Source organism: Echeneis naucrates, chromosome 22 (genome assembly GCF_900963305.1).
Source record: "Echeneis naucrates chromosome 22, fEcheNa1.1, whole genome shotgun sequence".
In the NCBI taxonomy this organism is placed as follows: Eukaryota; Metazoa; Chordata; class Actinopteri; order Carangiformes; family Echeneidae; genus Echeneis; species Echeneis naucrates.
In genome coordinates, this window is record NC_042532.1 from 251610 (window position 1) to 274843 (window position 23234).

General features: G+C 40.4%; 1 protein-coding gene across 1 annotated transcript; it reads right to left on the reverse strand.

The window, feature by feature from the left end:
* Window positions 1–10179: 10179 nt before the first annotated feature.
* Window positions 10180–17785, reverse strand: cox8a (cytochrome c oxidase subunit 8A). The gene is made up of 3 exons (XM_029494235.1): window positions 17568–17785; window positions 16892–16983; window positions 10180–10201 (listed from the first exon to the last, which is right to left on the reverse strand). The coding sequence occupies exons 1-3, from the start codon at window positions 17682–17684 to the stop codon at window positions 10180–10182; spliced, it is 231 nt and encodes a 76-aa protein (XP_029350095.1). The 5' UTR covers window positions 17685–17785.
* Between the last annotated feature and the right edge of the window lie 5449 nt (window positions 17786–23234).

A 23234-nucleotide genomic window follows, 5' to 3' on the forward strand; every position in this document is an offset into this window, starting at 1 on the left:
GAATTGTAATGAACAGAGACGGCTGTTTTTCCCATCAGCCAGATTTTATACTCTGATGTATCATAGGTCAGAAAAAGTGGTAGAGTTATCATAAGAAGACCTCTACATTGAAACACCCCAGATTCCAGCCCAAAATTGTGCATTTATTCTATGAAGTTTGATCCTTTACTACATGCACAGCTTATACATTACTTGAATTTCCTTTTCTACAGTTGTGTTGTATGTTAAAAACCCACAGGTGAACTGAATCACACACTGATGCAATATTGTGGCATCTTCCTACAATGTTTACAACATTTTCAATAGAGTGATTGTGGAATGGATTGAAAATCATGGCACATACATTCTTTTCCTGTTTTGCTCAGCCAAAACCAGGAAAATGTCTTTCACCAGAAGGTAAATCATCCTGTCCAAAACAGACCCAGTAAATTAAGCCACAAACAATGTATAAAATAATTTCACTTTCAAAAAAGTCTGGGTTTCTCTGATGTTGTTCAACAGACACAACAGGGCACCTCTGAAGAGATTAACTGTCTCATCACATCTAAGCAGCTTGTTTCATTGAAACTTAAGGATCCAGACGTCCAAGGACTGAAATCTTTCTTCTGTTTCAAATCAATACCTAAAATGTGTCCTGTGAAATGTGTTACAGTACAGTGCAAATAGGACACCTGTTTAAGATTTGTGAGTATGGCCCTCAAGTGACATCTACAGTACAACGGCATGGTGCAGGTGTTACAGTACCTACAGTACCTATTCAGTGCAGCAGTTATGGTAGAACTGTTCAGTACAAGTGTGAGACTAAATTTGAAGTACACCTGAGTACAGGTGTTGCAGTACACATACAAAACACCATTTTAGTCCGAGTGAAGCATAAACAGTGTAAAAACATATTTTAAGCCTTTGCTATTATGAAAGAACCTGTGTACAATGAGTTGATTTAAAAATGAAGTGAAGTGAAGTGCATTTATGTAGCTGCTGAATGATCACAATAGGAGCCAAAAAGATGAAAACTACATTGATCACACACAGACACACCAAAGACCCTGTGAGCTACGACTACAGCAGTGTCTCTGTCTATTGTGTATCTTAATCCTGACAACTGTATGTCTCGATCATTTACCATGTTTGTGGAAATTTAAGGTGGTATAATTCTACATAAACTCACATCTGGAAGGTCAGGTAATTTACCAAGAACCACAATCTATGCAAACATAAACACTACTGCAGTGATTCTGTCATGACTCCCTCTTTACACTCTCTTGCTTCAACAAGAGAATGGCTTCTCCAAAACATTTCCTCTATTATTTTTGTTTATGAGACAGTAGAAAATTCCCAAAATGCACCAACAGACTCCTGAATGAGGGATATCATAGACCAGACTCAGAAATGTCTGAGAATTTCCTAATTTCTATTCTCACTGGTGGTTAGAAAGTTCAGACACAAAGACCATGATGTTTGTCAGACCTGCTGTAAACTAGTGATGTTGATAAATTAATCAAATCTATTGCCATATGGTAAGTGCCAGGTCTTACCTCTCTACTGCTCTTAGTTTTTCTCAGAAAAAACTGAGGGAAAAAAATCAAGCTAAAATTTTACAGATGGTAACAGTACTCTATGTTGGTCAAGGGCAGAATTTTGCATTGACTAATTCTAACTCCAGTAGCAACTCAACTTAGACAAAGCTTTTATCTAACTTCGTTATGTCTTGAAAAATGAGGGATATTTGAAGTCAGTTTGAGTTGAGCTTCACAGCATACAGCAATGTGATGTATGTGTGTTAATTTTCTTTTGCAGACAATGTAGAGTGTCATGCAATACCTGTGTCTGAAACCTTCCCTTCTCTGTCTAAACTGAACACATTCTGAAGGAGAGGAAAGATGGAAAAAGAACAAAAGCAGAAGGAGAGAAGATGCCATGGAAAATACAAAAAAAAAACAAAAACAGAAAACATAGTTATCAATCTGCTAGTTCTAAATGTGCACTAGTAAACTTTAGCATTAGGAAAGAAGAGTTGCGGTTGCGGTAATCGTGTGGCGTCATTTCCGGTCACTGGGTGTTGTGCTCTGTGTCACCTCGTGTGTTGTCTATGCCATTCTTTCCTATTCACCCGTCACACTAACACGGGTATAGAACTCAATATCTTTCTTAAGCTTATAGACGGCACTATTGCTCCGCTAAAACTACGCGATTAGCAATGGTCTGTTGCTCTCTCCACTCTCACTCTCCCCTCTCGTCTAGCTATTCATCTGCCTGTCTTATCTGAAACTGCTGGCTAAGGGTAAACGTAAATATGTCAGTAACGACACCCGACTTTGCCAGTCGGAAGGCACAAAAATTAATGTGGAATCGGTGTGTACTTTTGCTAAAACGATGTCGGACACTGTAGTTTTCTCCGGCCCCCTCCCCAATCAGACCAGTGATGACATGTACAGCCGCATGTCGTCATTTAACCGCTGGCTGTCGAGGTGGTGTCCCGAAAACAACGTGGGCTACATAGATAACTGGAAGTCTTTCTGGGGGAGACCTGGTCTAATTAGGAGAGATGGTGTCCATCCCACCGTGGACGGGGCCGCTCTCATTTCTAGGAATATGGCCGACTTTATTAGAAATCGAAAACTCTGACAATCCCGAGTTGAGACCAGGAGGCAGAGCCGCAGTTTAACACGCTCCTCTGCGCCTCAGTCAGAGCGGTCACCTGCCGAGAATAGAATAGAGTCTCTGTCTATGTTTAGGTCTATAGAAACTATGTCTTTCCCCCGACCACCTAAATTTAGAAAAGTTAATAAACCCAAATTAAACAGAAGAGGAGCTAAAAACAAAAACCTAACTGAAATTAAAACAGCTACAAATTCAGTCTCAAATAACACTGCGATCAAATGTTGAACATTCGATCATTATCATAAAAATCTCTACTAGTTAACGATCTCATAGCTGATCACCATATTGATTTATTTTGTATAACTGAAATGTGGCTGCAGCAGGATGAGTATGTTAGCATTAATGAAGCTACACCCCCAACTCATGTTAACTTTCATATCCCTCGTACCACAGGTCAGGGGGGGGGGGGCTGCAATATTACAGTCAGGCCTATTAATCAACCCCAGACCAAAATCTGGCTGCAGGTCTTTTGAAAGCCTCACTCTTAGTCTTTCCCACTCAGACTGGAAAGGTGAAAAACCAGTTCTGTTAGTTACAGTATACCGTCCACCTGGTCCGTACTCAGAATTCATGTCAGAGTTTTCTGAGTTTATATCAGAGTTAGTACTCAGTACAGATAAAATCATGATCCTGGGAGATTTCAATATACATGTTGATGTAGAAAGCGACAGCCTTAGTTCTGGGGTTCTTACCCTACTAGACTCAGTTGGCTTTTCCCAGCAGTTAATAATTTTGCCTGAAAACTCTCTTTTGACTGACCATTACCTCACTACATTTGAGTTTACTATAATTGGCTGCACAGCATTGAGGAATAAATTCAGCTATAGAAGATGTTTATTTGAAAATTCTATTTTAAATTTAAAGAGAACATTCAGTCATCCTTTGTAGCAATGCCATGTCTAAATTCAAATGAGGATTTCTCCCATACACAGGTTGATGACCTTGTGCACTATGGCCACACTGTGTTCAAATCTTGATGATGTTGTCCGTCTAAAAGAAAAAGTAATCAAACAGAGGAGGCTGGCTCTGTGGTATAATTCCCAAATTCGTGCTTACAGATAAATTTCTCACAACCAGAGAAAGAATTAATCAGCTCTTACCTATTGAACACAGCAACTCCTGAATCAACTGCAACGTCTACATCTGGACTCATTCTCACGTACTCACTACTCACTATTCTCACTACTCTATGTTCCTGCAACGCCGCAGCCCCCCGCCTGTCTAAATCACTTTATACAGAGTTTGGTGCAGCAGAGATGATTCAGCACATGTAGGATTGAGACAGGAAGGACAAAAAACATATTACGGGAAGTTAGAAACATGTTAAGTTCTTAAGTAAATGCATGGGAGAGAGAGAGAGATGCTCAATGCAACCCCCAGCAGTCTAGGCATAAAGCAGCATAGATAAAAGAAAAAAACAAATTAAATCTTACAATTTTAACTGTAGGCTTTGTCATGAAGAAAGGTTTTGAAAACTGCACCAGAGACCACCCCCTGGACAGATACTTGGGAATTGGTTCCATAGAGGAAATGTCTGATAACTGAACAATCTGCCTCCTCATTTACTCTTGGAAACTCTGGGAACCACAAGTAAACCTACATCCAGAGAGTGAAGTGGCCTACTGGAACAGCAAGGAACTATGAGATACAATGGGGTTTGGTCCTGAAGCAGCCTGAATTGCTGAATATATGAACAGTATTATACAAAGAAAGTTGCCTTGCCTTAAGGGCTTTATACGTTAGGAGAAAGACTTTGAATTCTATTCTGAAATTTACTTGGTGCCAGTGAAGAAAAGCACGCACAGGAAAAATGTGATCTCTTTTTCTAGTTCCTCTTAATATTCATGCAGCAGCATTCTAAATCAGTTGTAGGCTTTTCAGAAAATTATTGGGACATCCTCATAAAAGTGAACTACTGTAGAAATAAGAAATGCATGCACTAGTTTTTTGCGTTCTCTTGAAACAGAATTTTTCTGGTCTTTCTTGGCTATATTGCATTGGGGAAATATTTGTTTTATTAAAATTGCATGTCCTGATCAAAAATGACTCCAAGATTCGTAAGCTATCATTGTCAAGCAATTCCCTAGCCTTAGCCCATTTATTGATGCTAACATTTTAACCTAATGCCTGATAGTGACAGTGATCAGGTGTCAGGCACAAAAAAATTAGATTTAACCAAATTCACAAATTCCTGAAAGACGGTGACAGAAAGTCGCCACATAAGCTGGAAAGCTGAATATGCTTTAATATAACAGGCTATTTAGAGAATACAAGCAATGATTGTTTTTCATATTCTCTTTGCCCAGTTAGATTCTCATTGCGGTATATATTAATTGCAGAGAATAAGTTTATTTTTATTTTCTAAGAGTTGTGCACTTTTCCACACAGAGGGTAAGTTAGCATTAATGGTCCTTGGTTCCTCAGCTTCTAACTTCTCTGTGTTGGCTTCAAAAATAACTTTTCATCTTCATCTGCTTATCCGGGGCTGGCTCGCAAAGGCAGCAGCTCCAGCAGACGACCCCAAACATCCTTTTCCCCAGCCAAATTGGCCAACTCTGACTGGGGGATCCCAAGGCGCTCCCAGGGCAGTGTGAATATATAATCTCCCCACCTTGTCCTCGGCCTGCCCAGTGGCCTCCTCCCTGTTTTCATATATTTTTTTTTAAACAGGGTTTACATGGCTTTTTAGTTTTTTTTTTTTGTATAGCTGAAAATATTCACATTAGTACATGTCACATGTTCCCCTTCGGTAGATTCACTAGAAATTCAAAAGTGTATTTCTCACCTTCAGCCTCTAAAATATATTCAAAATGACAGTGGGGTTGTTGTTAATGAAAACGCTACGTATCCCATTCAGCCCAAGCCATAGGAATATATCTCATCTGTTTACAATGTCATTCTCTGTAAATGTTGCTCGTGCTGTATCGTGACCATTTCCTCAACACACTGTGGGAAAATAAAGCAGTGCCTCACAAAGACAATGGTTCTATTTAATGCTGGAAACCAGACTCAAACACAGTAAGAACTAAATCACCATGAACATCTTCCATTAGTATACAGTGCATCCGGAAAGTATTCATACCACATTTTGTTATGTTACAGCCTTATTCCAAAATGGATTAAATTGCTTTTTTCCCCCCTCAAAAATTCTACACAAATTACCCCATAATGAAAACTTTTTTAGAACATTTTGCAAACTGTATTAAAAATAAATACTCAATACTTGGTCGAAGCACCTTTGGCCGCAATTACAGCCTCCAGTCTTCTTGTTTATGATGCAACAAGCTTGGCACATCTGGATTTGGGGAGTTTGTCCCATTCTTCCTTGCACATCCTCTCAAATTCAGTGAGGTTGGATGGGCAGTGTCGGTGCACAGCTACTTTCAGGTCTTTCCAAAGATGTTCAATCGGGCCCACAGCATGATGCTGCCACCACCATGCTTCACTGTAGGAATGGTATTGGCCAGGTGGTGAGCGGTACCTGGTTTTCGATCTTCGTTTCATCAGACCAGAGAATTTTGTTTCTCCTGGTCTGTGAGTCCTTCAGGCGCCTTCTAGCCAGTCCAAGCGAGCTGTCATGTGCTTTTTATTGAGGAGTGGCTTCTGTCTGGCCACTCTACCATGAATGCCTGACTGGTGGAGTGCTGCAGAGATGGTGGTCCTTCTGCAGGGTTCTCCCATCTCCTCAGAGGAACGCTAGAGCTCTGTCAGAGTGACCATCGGGTTCTTGGTCACCTCCCTGACCAAGGCCCTTCTCCCCCACTGACTCATTTTGGCTGGGCAGCCAGCTCTAGGAAGAGTCCTGGTGGTTCCAAATGTCTTCCATTTTTGAATGATGGACCACAGTGCTTTTTGGTATCTTCAATGCAGCAGATATTTTTCTGTCCCGATACAACCCTGTTTCAGCAGTCTACAGACAATTCTTTCAACTTCATGGCTTGGTTTGTGGTCTGACGTGCTCTGTCAGCTGTGGGATCTTATATAGACAGGTGTGGCTTTCCAAATCATGTCCAATCAACTGATTTGCCACAGGTGGACTGCAATCAAGTTGGAGGAACATTTCAAGGCTGATCAGTTGAAACAGGATGCGCCTGAGCTCAATTTTGAGATTTATAGGAAAGGGTGTGAATACTTATGTATATGCAACATTTGAGTGTCTTATTTTTAATAAATTTGCAAAATGTTCTAAAAAGGTTTTTTCACTTTGTCATTATGGGGTATTTTGTGTAGAATTTTTGAGGGAAAAAAGGGAATTTAATCAATTTTGGAATAACATAACAAAATGTGGAAAAAGTGAAGTGGTATGAATACTTTCCAGACGCACTGTAGATAGATTTTCACAGTATAATGTGAAATGCAGTGGTTGACTCAAATACTGGAGATGTGTACTTTTGTCCAAGTATCCTCCTTGTCAAATAAACTATGACTTGAGTAAAAGTACAGTACAGAAGTATTCAAAATACTTTTCATTTCAATGCAATGTGTCCTGAAAAATTACACTCAAAGTATTATGACCAAACTCAAATGCACAACCCCAGAGACAAAGTTCAAATCAACAATCTTTTAATGACAAAATATCAAAGGAAAATCACTGTTTTGAGGAAAAACTACTATGCCTATATTAATGAAAAAACAGGATAAAGTATGAAAGAAATACAAAACATGGCTTGACATACATACTCAATATACACACAGGGTAATGGAAAACAGGTAGAAACAATTAGGGTGGAGCAAACAATCAGATTGGCACAAGAGGAAGGGCAAGCATACTGAAACACAAGGAAAGAAAGAATTTAAAACAGGAAATGATGAGACAACAATGACACAAGAAAATATAGTTTCAGGACACAACATGGCTGGGGGCCGCTGATATTGGACCCATCCCACATGAGGGATGAGTTCAAAGGACCATAACCCTCCCAGTCCACTAGGTACTGTAGACCACGACCCTGGTGGTGAACATCAGCAGCCACCGAACCGTGAACACTGGATGATCACTGATCATCTGGGGAGGGGGGGCACTGGCGGAGACAGTAGACTGAAGGAGAGGGGGTTGATCAGGGACACATGGAAAGTGGGATGGAACTGAAGAGAGGCAGGGAGATTCAGACGGACAGCACAAGGACTGATTACTGAATCAATCTCAAAGGGACCAACATAAAAGATATTAAAGAGTACTATTAAAGAGAGCAGGGACAAATTGCGTTCACATCATAAAACAAAATGAAGAATGTGTTTCATCTAGCCTCCATCCCGAGGAAAAGTATCCACATCCAGAAAATTAAGCTCGGGAGAGAAGCTCCAGTAAAAAACCTGATCATAAACTGTTTAACATCAGGGGTTTTTGTTTTTTTTTTGTCTTTGTTTTTGAAGGTACCACTGACAATGTCGTCTATTATTTTAATGTAGCTTTTCTTCCTATTATTGTGGAAGGGTCCGATATTCCTCAGTCCTTCCCCCCGCAGCTCCACCTCCTGCCGGAAAAGCTGATTCTGCACTTTTCCCGCGAACCCTACTCCAGGTAAGATGTTCATCTGCGGAGTGTTTTGTGAGCTGCCTTACTTTGCTATTATTCACATGATTTATATATTGAATAAATGATTAGCAATGGTTTCATTAGTAAACACAAGACTATGAAAACAATCTTCTTACTTGCAAGGAAGACATAGCCATATCTTGTAACTTTTTACAATTGTAAAAGGCTAAACCCTGAGACACATAAATTAAAATAATAAATCAAACTTTGTATCTCACCTAATTCAAATATCTTAAGAAGTACTTATCACTATGTCCATGAAATGATTTTATAATTATCATTTTGCCTTTCCCTCCTAGCTGCAGAGATTGATCTTCCTGAGGACTGGTTCTGTGGTGAGGGTTAGGGTTAGGCACACTGTGGCACACTTGCAAACACACACTTCAACCAGCTGATATCCACGATAAACGGCAAAGCAGGCTCTCTCTCTCTTTCAGTGGCCGCTGTTTTCTGCTGCATCTCACTCACTCAGCAGAGGCACTTTTTCGACAGCAGGGGGCGTAGTTCTGTCGCATAGTTCAATTTCAGGCTGTCCTTCAACACAGTGACAGTTTCCCCATCATTAAACTTGGGCCACCATCCGATCTTCGCTCACTCACGTCGTGAGAGCGGGACAAAGTCTCTGGAACATTTAAGGCATAGGTCTGTGTATATTCTGTGATATTTTTTTTTCTTTCTTCATCCGTCTCGTTCCAGTTGTTGCTAGTGCGCACCCGGTGTTTCTCTCGAGCTTGCTCACTCTTTCACTGTCGATCGGAATATAAATGAATGTTATAGCTATGAAAATAAAAATACGCAAAAACCCATGACATTGAAATACTGTTGAGAGGGCTAATAGTTACAAAATCCTAACGACACTGAACGCATCTCCGTCAGTCAAGCATAACTATCTGAAGTCACGTCTGAGAGACGTCTACTAAACAGTAATAAATGTATATGTTTATGTTTTTTTACATACATTTTCCCATATTATGACAATATATCTTAAGTCTAAACTTTTTGTATTAAAAAGTAACCAGATATATGTTTTCGCAACCCTAATCTTGCAACCAAACCCTAACATTAATTAAAAAACTACAATTTGATGCGGAAATGTGCGGAAGTTGCAATACACAGCGCTATGCTCCACCATATTATTTTGTAGTTCCAATGTGTTTTCTCTATTATTTGAAGTCATAAGCAAAAATATTGTTGGCTTATTAATAAGTTTTGAGAATGGGGAACACATTTCATAGGTCAAACTCTATGCTTCTTATTGATAAGATGGTAACACCATTTATTTTAATTTTTTTTTTTAAGATTTTGGCCCTCATCAGTGGCCAAAATCTTATGCGTATGTATTGGCCTATGTAATAGCCAAATATCACTCACTCACTCATGTTCATCCACTTCATCCGTATCCGGGTTGCGGGGCTGCTGGAGCTAATCCCAGCTCACATCGGGCGAGGGGTGGGGTACACCCTGGACAGGTTGCCAGTCCATCGCAGGGCATGGCCAAATATGTTCAAGATATTGATGTTTGCCTTCCAAACAGTCAGATTTCTCAATTTGGTCTCAGTTTAGACCCAATCTTCCACATTAAAATATGTATTTTTGCAAATAAGTATATTTCCCTATTCACTTAATATCGCCATAAACACAACCTAGGCCTAGCTACTGTACCTTTTCCCACGCTGAAAGGATAGATCAATGGTTCCTGAACTTTCTCTGCTGAGCCCCCATTCGGTTGATAAGAAACATGTTGCAATGTCCAGCTTTGATCTGTATTTTGTCTTGATTGAGGCTACAGCAGAAAAAACCTCACTCATCTCACATAGGCAGGATGTGAAAACAAGAAATATGGCCTGTGCTCATTTCCTCGCATTGTGCTGTGAAAAATCTGACCTTTGACAGGTCGTTTTTTGATATAGTTGACTGTGGTGAGCATTCAGGAACACTCTTGTCATTGATTTAAACCATTAATTGCAACAAATGTTACGTAGTCAGACTTGGGACTGAAGGCTCCTCTCCAGAATGAATGTGATTGGGTAGAGACTAATCAGCTGGCTGTCAGCTGACAACAGCTGGGGGGCACTTATGACTTCAGTGTCTTCAGGGCATGAATTTGCGCAAAGCTTAATTTATAGGAGAAGATAATTTGCGGATTTTCCATTGTGCAATGGTCCCGTGCCAAGGGTTTGCATTCACTGTTTGCAGAGTGAAGTAGCAGCCCTAAGTGTATTCACGCTATAACTGTGTCATGTGTGTTACTGTCTGACTTCTTCAAGTGGAGGCTTGAATGATATGTACAGAATATCAGGATCACAAACAGGAATAATTTATACATTTTTGTTCCTTCTCCCTCTCTGGAATTTCCCTCTTTGCCACTGCAATATGATATTATAGTTCACTCATGTGTCCTTTAAAATATGACAATATTCCTTCTTAATTATGTAATGTATTAATAAACAGAGATAATGAGATATCGCTAATCAACAGAGATATGAGATTACTTATTTAATTAACTGAAAATATCCAACAAACATTAATGGATACCCGACTTTTTCACCATGTCTGTGGGTTCAGCTTGTCACACAGTTGGTCTGCTCCACGTAGACCTCCATGTTTGCCTTCCTTGGTCCTTCCAGTGGGTCACAGGGTGTGAGGTGCAGTGTAATTAGCTCCTCCTCATTAACATCTGGATCCTGGGTCAAATCTCAACCAGATTTGTGTTCACTATAGATTACAAGAAAATTTTGAGTCTCCTGGATCTATTCAATTTCTACACATCTTTACTCTATTTAATTCTTTGTGACTGTACATGTAACTCAGAATATTATCACATGGTTTGATCTACTAAAATTTTGTTTTATTTCTCTGTAACAGACCATTGCTATGGCTGCTGTAGAGGACCACTTTACGTCAGGTTCTTGTATCAGGGTTTTTTTTTTTTTTTTTTACACAATAATGACCAGCTCCCAGCACACTATCCCTTTACATACTCTTTGGTCAGTGTCCGGTTCTGAGAGCTGATGCTAATTGCCTCAATAAACTCATCAGGAAAGCTGCTCCTGACCTAGGAGTGGAATTCCAGTTGGCTGTAAGAAAGGAGGATGCTGAGAAAACTCTGAGCATCATGAACAATTTCTCTCACCCCTGCATGCCACATATGCACATTAGTCCCACTGTTATTAGCATTTTACTCCATTCACACTATAATAAAATAATAATCTTTCATAACAATATCCTTTGGGATTAAAAAAGTTCTATCTTATTGTATTTGTAATTTTGTTAATACAGGACAATGCCAGTACACATAATATAAACTTAAAAGTGGCATCAAGTCTAAGCAATTAAACTAAAATATTTAGTTCACACAAAAGTGTGCAGTGAAGGTGCTTTTATCATTTTATATTTCAACATGGACGGGGCAGACAGACAATGCCAGACGGCCAAACCTCTCCCAGGAGGAGACTGATGTTTTGGTCTGGGAGGTCCAAGCTCACAGTCACTGAATATATGGTAACACAAACAGACTTCCGTGGACTGAGCGAAAGTAGTCTGGGAGGAGGTTATATTTGATCAGGTTTGCTCCAATGCACTAAGAAACGTTGCCCAGTGTGGAAAAAAACAATCAGAAAACACTCTTTTCCACTAATAAAGATGCTCACATTTATTAACTTATATTTAAACCTGGGTAACAAAGATGAGCATCTTTGTCATCTTCTCGCCTGAAGACGTTGCAACGGTGTTAAAACAACGAGTTTAACTGCGTCTCCTCCTACTTCCTCTGCTTCTTTTTCTTCCTCTTCTGCCTCCTCTCTGGTGGTTGGTAAACCAACTTATCAGTGAATTACCGCCATCTGCTGGGTTGGAGCTGTATTGAACCATCCAACCAAACTACCCATTTTTCATTTCACATTTCAGCAAATCTATTTGTGTATGAAAATGTACATAGATATTTCTATATGTAGATTTTTGATTTTTTACAAAATCACAATCTTATTGCTCATTTATTCTTAATCTATTGGTATAATTGTGTATATATACGTATATATGTGTATGTTTAATTAAATGTAAAATATCAATTTTGTAAAGCATATGGATTACCATTATCAGGAAAGTTAGTTTACATATTTTTAATTCAACTATAACCAATGTTTATTTCTCTACACAGGTTTTATGACCACTTCCAACATCCAACATCTACACTGAAATTTGACTGGTCATATTTAATCATGTGACAGCAGTAGTCATATAGCACGTGAGTCCTCTGAATAACTGAATATCTGGTAGGTAAAAATGGATCGTGCTTATTCAGCGTTATTCTTGTTCACTAGTCATGGACAATTTACTGATGAGTTGCAGTAAATTTACATTCACGAAACATAGAATAGTCCGCTGCTATTGACGTCAGCAAACTAAATTGAATAATCTGTCCATTTAAAAGTCTTGCTTATCAGGGCAGGAAGGGCACATCTCCACCACAGCGGTATAAAACTGACAAGATTTAGGTTTTGAATGGTGTTTCTTCAGTTTATCTGCATGAGGTTGCAATGGTGTCAGGCTGAGTGGGTGCTGACGTTGTTATTTTTGTAGGCCAAAAACATGAGGCATTCAGGTCAGGGGCCCAAGCCTCCCAGGCCTGCTACACTGCGTGCAGGAGTGTGGCAAGTGAGAGCCCAGTCCCCAGCCAGAGGGTCGCCTATGCGGCGGCTCAGGGCCAGGGTCCCAGGGAATCTAGCAGCCCCCACACCAGGACTGCACCTTTTACTGCAGTGCAGCAACAAGGGCACAACAGCAGCCACTATATACTAACACAGGCCAGCTGTCAAAGTGCACCGCCACCCCCCTTACCCTCTGGGAAGGCCGAGGCTCTGCCCACCACAAGCCCCCATGGCCCCAGCACGCCAGGGACACAGAACACTGTTACAGTGATACCAGTAAGGAGCAATGGTTGCAGCAAACCAGAGAATGTTGCCGAAAAGTTGACCCCAGGTCACGAGGCCAGAACACGCCCGCAGTGGCCAGCTGGCCTGGTGCCCTCTGGGCAGCCAGAGGAGTGAATGTAGCGGAGGGAGGAGGGGGCAGTGAAGGAAAGGAGCAAACCAGAGAACCCGCTGGCCCACACAGCCGAGCACAAACCAAGGCAAACCAAGAGGAGTTGGCAAGCACGACTTGATCCAGGGATAGCGAACAGGCCATGGAGACACAGGGCACATTAAAAAGACACACGTCTTTGGACTATGGGAGGACTATGGGAGGATCACAGAGTACCCACCGGACACCCACGTAGGTACTGGGCAGACTCCACACAGAAAAGCCCCAGGCCTGGGAATTGAACCCTCAAACTTTTTGCTATGAGGCAACAGTGCTATCCACAATGTTGCTATGAAAATAATGAGAGTATGATATTTTTTAAATATAATTTGATGTGAAATCATATTTTTTTGATGAAAAATGGTTGTGTTCTAGAAAATCAGCTATAAAATAAATGACAAATGTAATGTAACAGTGATTTATTACAGGACTTTAACTGGAGTTTTCACTGAGAGTAAGTATCCTAAGAGTATCATAGTGGCTAATGCCTGTTCTCTCTCCATGGTTCCGCTCTTTGGGTGTAGGACACTGGTTGACAGATTTTGATTTTAAATGTCATTCTTATGCATCACATAAAAACGAAATTGTGTTTTACACAGCCACTGCTCCATCCAAAGTTCACTGCAATAAAAATGTACTTTAGCGACTCGACCACAGTGCTTGTACTGGACCGTAAAAACCTGTTCAGTTGGATCATATATAGGAAAAACGTGTGGGTTTAGAATTAATGTGTATATATCTTAAGAAATATCAACTCATAAAAAAATAACAAATATTACTCAAATATTTGTATATTAGAGGAAGAGATAAGAACAAATGTTCAATGTCTTTAGATTGACTTTTTGTTTGTCCGATCATATTCAATTAAATAAACACACACAAAGCTAACACAACAATATAGTACAGACAGAATTATGACTACACAATGAGCTAACACAAAACTAGCACAGTCCAAGCTAGTATACACTGAATCAACAAGCCCCAGCATCATAGGCATTCCTAGTACGTTTCGTGCACCCCTAAAAATTTAAGAGACTTTTTTTTTTATTTTACTGTATGTCCATGTTTAATAAGCTGAAAAAATGTCAAAGCCATATACAGTATATAGCTTAAATGTAATATTTTTACAACAAAAATACAGCAGCATGCCTCATGCTTCGAAAATGGTTTAATCCACCCCATCCCTCCCACCTTCCCTATCCCTGGCTCTGAGCGCTTCATCTGCAGAGAGCATTAACAATGCCCTTTGAAAGTGTGAGGTGTAAGTACGGGCCTAAACCCGGATATGACGCATATTTCTTTACTTCTAACACTCAATTCCACACATTATTATCATCACCAGTCCTTATTTCTGCTGCACTGAGTTGTAGATCACTGTTTATGTTGTAAGGTATAAGTTGGCTGATGTTTTTTCTTGCTGGGAAACATTACAGGTGGTCTGTCAACCACTGTTCTCTGTTAGTACAAAACAGTGAAATTTATCTCTTTGTGCTCAGCTCCCCTAAAGCACTGATCCAAGAATTGCCCCTGACCAGCATGCCAAATAAGAATCAAATCAGTAGCTACAACAGGAATAGATTGTAAGCAAACTCACACCACGCAACACTTGCTATACACAGTTATATGTATCACTGCATACACAGAGGTGGACCAGACTTGCTCCTTGAGCAGTTTGGTGTGTTGTTTGACAGTCAGTGTGAGGTGTGCAGAATGTAAGCCTGTCTTTTTATCTGCTCAGGTGATGATTCTGATCACAGGAGCACACAAACCTTTTCCTCTCTACAAAGTCATAGACGTGGGAGTAAATCACATGTCGGCCTTCCAGCAGCACCAACACACCATCTTTGTCTGTGACAAGGATGCAACACTCAAGCTTCTTTTCAAAATTGTCAAATACTTCAAAGGTACTAACATCATCATTATGTGTCTGTTCAGTAGAGAATAACAAGGCTTGACCTAAACTTCTGCTATGATAGGCTCGAAATCCTGACTGAAACCTACCCTAACCCTAACCCTAACCCAAATCGTTTGGGTTAGGGTTAGGGTTCCCATTTTTTCCCTGGATATGATGCAACAATGCTGGGAATAAAATCTGCTGAAAACGTAAAACAGAGTATCTTGTCACAAGTTTGAATTCACGAAACAAACTTGAATTTCAATCTCTCCATATTATATATCACACAGACAGGGGTAAAAAGTGTGCACAGAGATAAGGAAATTAAATGACCAAGAGAAATTTCTCTGTGCAGAGCCATATTCTGCCTTTCTGGACTTAACATGTTTGTTCTTTTTGCTTTGCTTCGAGCATCTTCAAGTCATCCTGTAACAGCCTTAGCCAAGATGATGCCTCTTTCTAGACAGTGTAAAAAGGTGCTTTTGGACTTCACTAGTGAGGAACCAGATTCATTGGTCTGATGAAATTAAGACTTTATTCCTTGATTATGAAAACCAGGTCCTGAACTACATAAATTTCAATGCACCATTCTGTACTGACATTTCACCAAAGTTTCTATGATTCACTGGCACAAATGAAGTTACTACTACTAGTCCAGTTAAAACAAATGCCTCCTATGTGTGTGGAAGAGACCTCTATGTTACAATAGGTCACAGTTATTTTAACTTTAAACTCACTGATGTTTTTACAGTATCGTATCGCTGTGGCAGCCCAAGCCAGTGTTAGTAATGTATTAAGTCACATTTTCAATCATTTCAGTTTAGTTGCATGTTTTTTTTTCATCATCTTATGTCTAAAAATATTGTTTCTGTTCTGAGTTGTTGGCAGAAGGCTTAAATATCGAGAAGATGGCCCACAGTAATTAGAGCAGACCATTGCTGGAGGAAGAGAGGGGAGCAGTTTTCAACTTCTGGTTGATTTTTTGTGAATTGCATTAGTTATATTGTTTCTTTGCATAGTAGTGACTTATATTTAACTAAATGCTACATTGTTAATGTTAGTTAATCAGTTATGTCAGTCCCTCTGTATGTTTAAAGGACTCGTCCATGTTTAAAAACCACAACGTGTCATTCATGAGTTGAGTCTGTTCTGCTCAGTTATATAGGCATCAGTACTCCTTATTGCTAAATTTACCTTTTCTTAGTTAGATTTTTTTTTTGTGGTAATGTTTCACAATGATTAAAAATTTGTTGCAACAGCTTTCTATTAATTAAAACAAACTCTTGTTTTTATATCTTTGTCATCAAGCCCTTTTCTGTTTGGTCCCTAATATCACTTATAGTTTAATCCAAGAGGAGAACCTTCTGTCATAGAGTAGTGTGTATGCAGTTATCAGCCGAACTTTGTTTCTTATTGTATTCTCCTTTATCCACAGGAGACACATAACAGACAACAGTTGGGTTTAAAATTTAATATTGTAACATACTATGAACAAGGGAAGATCCATAGCACAATATTAGAAGTGTCAGAGTCACTGTTCTGGTAGCAGTTGGTCTGTATCTAAGATGTGGAGTGGAATTGTCAGAAGTAGATGACTGAGGTAAGACTATCCTGTATGTTTCCATTAAATCAAAACATAATGGTCATGGTCCTGGGTGGTTACTGAAAAATGAGGAGAGGAGGCTGAATAAACATGGTCAGTGTTGAAATCGCCACTTCACTCCCTCTTTTTATAGTCCTCCAGGTGGGCCAGGATCCATCCAGATGGTCCCAGGATGGCCAGGGAGAATGCGCCCAATCCAATGGCACTTTCCTAGAGGATAGTGAGACAGGAGTTAATCAGTCAGTTAACAGTCAATCCCCATCTTCATTGAATAAAACATCAAATATCACCTGCTGTGACAAATGGATCTATCACATCCGTCACATGGGGCGCAGTGCGTCGCAGGTTTCTTACACTTAGCACAACACTGGTGCTTCTGTTTCTCAAAACTTACCAAAGATGGCTTATAGTACTCATGACAAACTTCTTATTTCTGTAAAGCAAACAATTCCCTGTTGAGTAAGTGGGAGCTATATTTTAAGCAACCGATGGTGATGTCAAAAATGTGTTTAAAACCGAGGTTTAAATGGAGGACCACGGCATCTTTGAGAGTAATACTAGCCGTAACACATGTAAGCTTCGAATCTTAGCCGATTCTCTGGCTTTATTTCCCGAAATATAGTAATATTACCTCGAATACCAAGATTAATAGGGCACGATGGGTTTAACACATTAAGGAGTTTTAACAACGCTCGCCGACAGAATCCTGCTCTGACCCTGACAGCCAAGGACAACCACTAGCTTGATAGCTATTAGCTTAGGGCCAAAGTGAAATAACACTAAATTAGACTCACCACAGGGCCGGCCTTCCCTTTGGCAGGTTTAGTATAGATACTGGCTCTCTGAGACACGGCGTGTGCCCGCAGGACGGGAGCAGCACGGCTGGCAATGGTCCTCAAGAGCCCAGGCATGTTTTCTTTTACGATGGACACACGTCTTCTCGCCTGAAGACGTTGCAACGGTGTTAAAACAACGAGTTTAACTGCGTCTCCTCCTACTTCCTCTGCTTCTTTTTCTTCCTCTTCTGCCTCCTCTCTGGTGGTTGGTAAACCAACTTATCAGTGAATTACCGCCATCTGCTGGGTTGGAGCTGTATTGAACCATCCAAACACTTGGTTGAATGCTGAAGAGCTATGGTTTGTTTTCGCAAAGACCACAGGACTCTTGCTAAGTTTTTCTGCGTATATTTAGGATGGTAACTTTCACTTCTACTATAGTCGGAGATAGTCTACTACAATTAACTATGTCTTTTGGCAGTTGCAACTTTCAGTTTCATTAGCACCACCCACTATTCAATCATATCATATCCTTGATCTTGTTCTAACATATGGCATTGAAATTGGCAAGTTAGCAATTTTTCTCAAAACTCTTACCATTACCTCATTACATCATTTGCAGCAATGCCATGTCTAAATTCAAATGAGGATTTCTCCCATACACAAGTTGATGACCTTGTGACTAGCACTATGGCCACACTATGTTCAAATCTTGATGATGCCGCCCTTCTCAAAAATAGAGTAGTCAAACAGAGGAGGCTGGCTCCCTGGTATGATTCCCAAATTCGCGCCTTAAAGCAGACGTCAAGGAAACAAGAAAGATATTGGTGTTCCAGTAACTCTGAAGAGTCTCACAGAGCCTGGAAAGATGGCTTAAAAAAAAAAACAAAAACAAACAAAAAAAAAAAAAAAAAAAAAAACTATAAAAGAGCTCTCAGCAGTGCTAGAAGTTCATATTACTCAGCACTAATAGAAGAAAACAAGAATAACCCCAGGTTTCTCTTATGCACTGTAGCCAGGCTGACAGTCATACCTTAGTTGAACCCTTAGCTCTAAGCAGCAACAATTTTATCTGTAATCATTCTCACCTCTGAATCTCTCAGAGCTAGCTGTTATAGTCTCATCATCCAGATCAAACTGTCAACTAGACCCAGTACCGACTAGCCTCTTTAAAGCGATCTTTTATTTAATTGAGCCATACATTCTAGATCTCTAATTTTTATTATTTTTTATTGAATTCTAAAGTCACTGTGAAAGCAGTAGCAAACCAATTACACCGCCATCTGGATGGGAATGATTGACTTAAAGAGTCAGGATTTAGAGCCCATCATAAAACAGAAACAGTGGTGGTTAAAGTCTCCACTCATATTCTAATTACCTCAGACAATGGATCAGCCTCCATACTTCTCTTAGATCTCAGTGCTGCATTCAACAGCATAGATCATAACATTTTACTACAGAGACTCTGTAGTTCAAATCCTATTTATCTGATAGACAACAGTTTGTTCATGTTAATAGCGCCTCCTCACGCACTATAGCCAATTATGAAGTCCCACTGGGTTTGGTACTTGGACCAATCCTCTTCATCTGCTTCCTCTATGCAACATTATCAGGACACAGCATCAACTTTCACTGTTATGCAGACAACACCAAATGAAGTCAGTCAGATTGTCAAACTGCAGACATGTCTTGAAGACAAAAGTCTGGGTGACCCAAAATGTTTTACTCCTTAGCTCTGACAAAACTGAAGTTATTGTACTTGGCCCTAAACACCTCAGAGAAATGCTATCTAATTATCTAATCAGTCTGGATGGCATCACTTTGGCTTCCAGCTACACTGTAAGAAACCTTGGCATAACTTTTGACCAGGACATGTCCTTTGTCCCTTGCATAAACCAAGTCAGGACAGCTACCTTCCACCTGAGAAACATTAGGAAAATCAGAAACATCCTCCATAGGCAGGAAAAAACCTGACTAGTAAAACAAAAGAAAACTCACTCCCGCTACTAAGCCGAGGAACAAAGGCAATTCTATAGAAACTTTACTGAAACTCAAAATCACAGAGGAAAACACAGACACCATGAACATTACTCTATCCGAAAAGAATCTACAAACAAAGTCACTCATACAGAGGATACACAAAAGGCTATGGAAAAAGCGCTAAACTAAGGTATGGAAGTTACAAACAAAAATTCACACAATCAAGGCCCAATCGCTTACACAAAGCATTGAGGACTGTGGCATGGACATAGTGCTGGTGTGGGACATAAATTGACAAAACACCAGCACAAGACATGGGGAAACCAGCCTATTTAAGATGTGGGGGAAATGGGGAACAGGTGGAAACAATGGTAATCAGGGAGATGCACAGGATACATGAGGAAGGGCAAGTTTACTGAAAGGAGAGGAGAGTTAGGAATTTCAAAATAAAAGAGGAAATGACAAGACAAAATAAAACCAAGACAAGACAACCTCACCACGGTGTGACATAGTGCAGTTTCGGAAGAATGTTGCGGAGGGACTGGATAGAATAGATAAATCAGGACTTCCAGGAAAGTTGAAGCTAGACTAGTAAGCTTTTACATTAGGAAGTGGCTCGGTGTTCTGAAATGTTAAAGCACTGTGGCACTGTATGGGAAAGGCATACTTCAGCTCCCAGTATCTTGTCTAGTGGAGGAGTTTAAATGTACTAAGGTTAGGACAGAGCTCCTGTTATCTGGGAGTAAAGATGTGATAGTTAGTAAGGTGGTTCCGAACCCAACCAAGGGGAGAAAATGGAATCCAAGAATGGCAATGCAGGAAGTGAAACCCAATCTTAGGCATACAGAGATTGTGGGTAATGTACAGAGAGGCCGTGGAGGCTTGGGGCTTGGCCCAGGCAAACCGATGTGGAGTAGAGCAGGTCCCAAAGAAAAGAGGAAGCTAGTTGTGGAGGTTCGTAGGCAGGAGGAAATATTGAGGAATGCAAGGGCAGTGGCTCAGGCTAAGCAGGGGCAGTGGTTGAACTGGGAAGGTGTAGAGAAGAAAAGGCTTAGTTCGAAAGAGCTGTGGAGTATGGAGGAACGTAGTATTAGATTTCTTATAGGGGCAACATATGATGTATTGCCAACTCCCTAGAACCTAAAACTCTGGGTAAATGGAGACCCGGATGTTCGTTGTGTTCAGGTACTGCAACTCTAAAGCACATCTTGTCCGGTTGTAAGGTCTCTCACAAGGCCGATATACATGGCGACATAACCAGGTTTTAAAAAGGTTAGCTGCAGGCATTGAAGATATATATAAATCGAGGAGGGTCTAAGACAAAGAGAGTTGCAATACAGTTTGTGCAGGAAGGAGGGAAAGTTAATAAGATAACAAGGAGACAAGGCAGCTTAGAGGATGCCAGTGACTGGGAGATGCAGGTAGATTTAGGAGGAAAGCTTGTTGTTCCCCAGGAAATAGCCTGCACAAAGCTAAGGCCTGATATAATTTTGTGGTCTAGGAGTAGAAAGAGAGTATATTTCATAGAGCTGACTGTGCCGTGGGAGGATTCGGTTGCAGAAGCATATGAAAGGAAAAAGCTCAGGTATGCAGATCTAGGTAAGGATGCTGAGCAACGAGGGTGGAAGGTTAGGATTTGTCCAGTGGAAGTAGGATGTAGAGGGTTTGTAGCAAGATCTGCTGTTGTTTTGTTGAAGGAGTTAGGAGGACGGGGACAGAGTGTGAGGAAAATAGTCAAAGAAATGTTGGATGAGGCCGTAAGATCCAGTCAGTGGATTTGCATTAGAAGAAGTAATAGTAGCTGGGGGCCCAGCAGGGGGAGCTCTTAAGATAGACAGACTCTAGGGAGAAGCAGAGGAAGAAATCCAGGAAGGGTGAGTGTATTTAAGTGGAGGGTGTGGCCTGTTTGAGCCTCTTTGAGACCATGTGGTTAGTCCAGGTGAGTTGGTCTGTATTGGTTTGATTTGGTTTGATTATAGGACTGTTCAAATCAAAATCAAATCAGATTTATTTGTATAGCGCCAAATCATAACAAAGTTACATCAAGGCACTTTACATATAGAGCAGGTCTAGACCAAACTCTTTATAAATTCAGGTGAGTTTGTTTGCTGAATCTGCTAGTGTAGCTTGTCCTACACCTCCTGCACCCTCTATACTTTCATGCCCCCTACCTGAACCATGGTCTGTTGTAAGGGAGTTAATTACCGAGTCTGGTCCATTTTTTTGTTGCACATGTTTTTGTGTGCACACTAAAAAGAATGCTGCCTCATGAATATTAACAGGAACAAGGAAAAGAGATCATCTCTCTCCTGTGTTAGCTGCTCTTCACTGGCTGCCGGTAAAATTCAGAATAGAATTTGAAATCCTTCTGTTAACATATGAAGTTCTTAATGGCCAAGCTCCAGCATATCTCAGAGAGCTCATTGTTCCTTATTGTCCTAGTAGATCACTCCGCTCTCTAGATGGAGGTTTACTTGTGGTTCCTAGAGTCTCCAAAAGTAAATCTGGGGGCAGGGGGCTTTCAGTTATCAGGCTCCTCTTCTATGGAACCAACCTCCAGTGTTGGTCCGGGAGCAGACTCCTTAGCAATTTTCAAGACCAGGCTTAAAACTTTTATGTATGACAGAGCTTATAGTTAAAAAGTCAAAGGCCATCTACTCTTTAGCTATCCTGCTATAGGTCTAAGCTGCTGGGGGAAGGACTGAGCTTTCTTTCTCCCTCTCCCCCACTCTCAACCCAAATGGTCGAGGCAGATGGCTGCACCCCTGAGCCTCGTTCTGCCTGAGGTTTCTGAGTCTTAAAGGAGGTTTTTCCCTGCCACTGTCACTAAGTGCTTGTTAATCAGGGGAGCTGTTGGGTCTCTAAGTTTAAGATAGTTTTTTGATGCTGCTGAATTTCTACTTTAAAACTCTTTCACACACAACGGTAAATGCACATGTAATATTTCATGGAAATTTCTCTTCATTAAGTTTTCATAATGTCATTCCCTTAACCAGTATGATTGAACGTTTTAAGTTTAATTTGTAAAAAGAACCTTACTGAAAGTATTGACTCATCACCAGACAGACCCAGTGGTTTCCTCCTGGCCATGGGACTTCTTTTTGTGTTATTAAAACCAAAGCACTTTTCCAAGAATTGCCCAAGTAAACTTAAAAGTGGGTTGTTTCAAAGTGCCTCTAAAATCTTCATCTTCATTGCATTGACTGCAAAGAAAGAAAATATGTGCTGTTTGCGGTGTTCTGCTCCACTTTTGATGTATATGCTGGGGGTTTTATTACTTTTTTTTTTTTTTTTTTTCCAGACAATGGCAGAAATGGAAATGGGCTTTTTATCCACAATGTATGACCTTGCCAAGTTGTGATCCATAGTTGATACTCTCTGTGAAGTGAAAATACCTTCAGTCATGCATTAGCTTGGCTTTGGTTTTGTGACGTCAGGGTTTTTGGTCAAAGCAAAACCTGTAATCACCTCCATGTGAGTGCTAATCCTGTTGCCCACACAGTGCCTTCTACTAACTGGGAATAGGGGAGAGATGGTATGCAATAATCTCCCTCTACTACCTCACCCCTCAGCTCTGCACAGGTCTACACCTTAAGGGCAGAAGTAGCATTGCACAACATTGACTCAATGTCTCTTAAGACTTCTTATATTTAATAGCATTTGTTATTTTCCTTCTGAGGCTGTTGGTGGGACAACTGCAGGAAA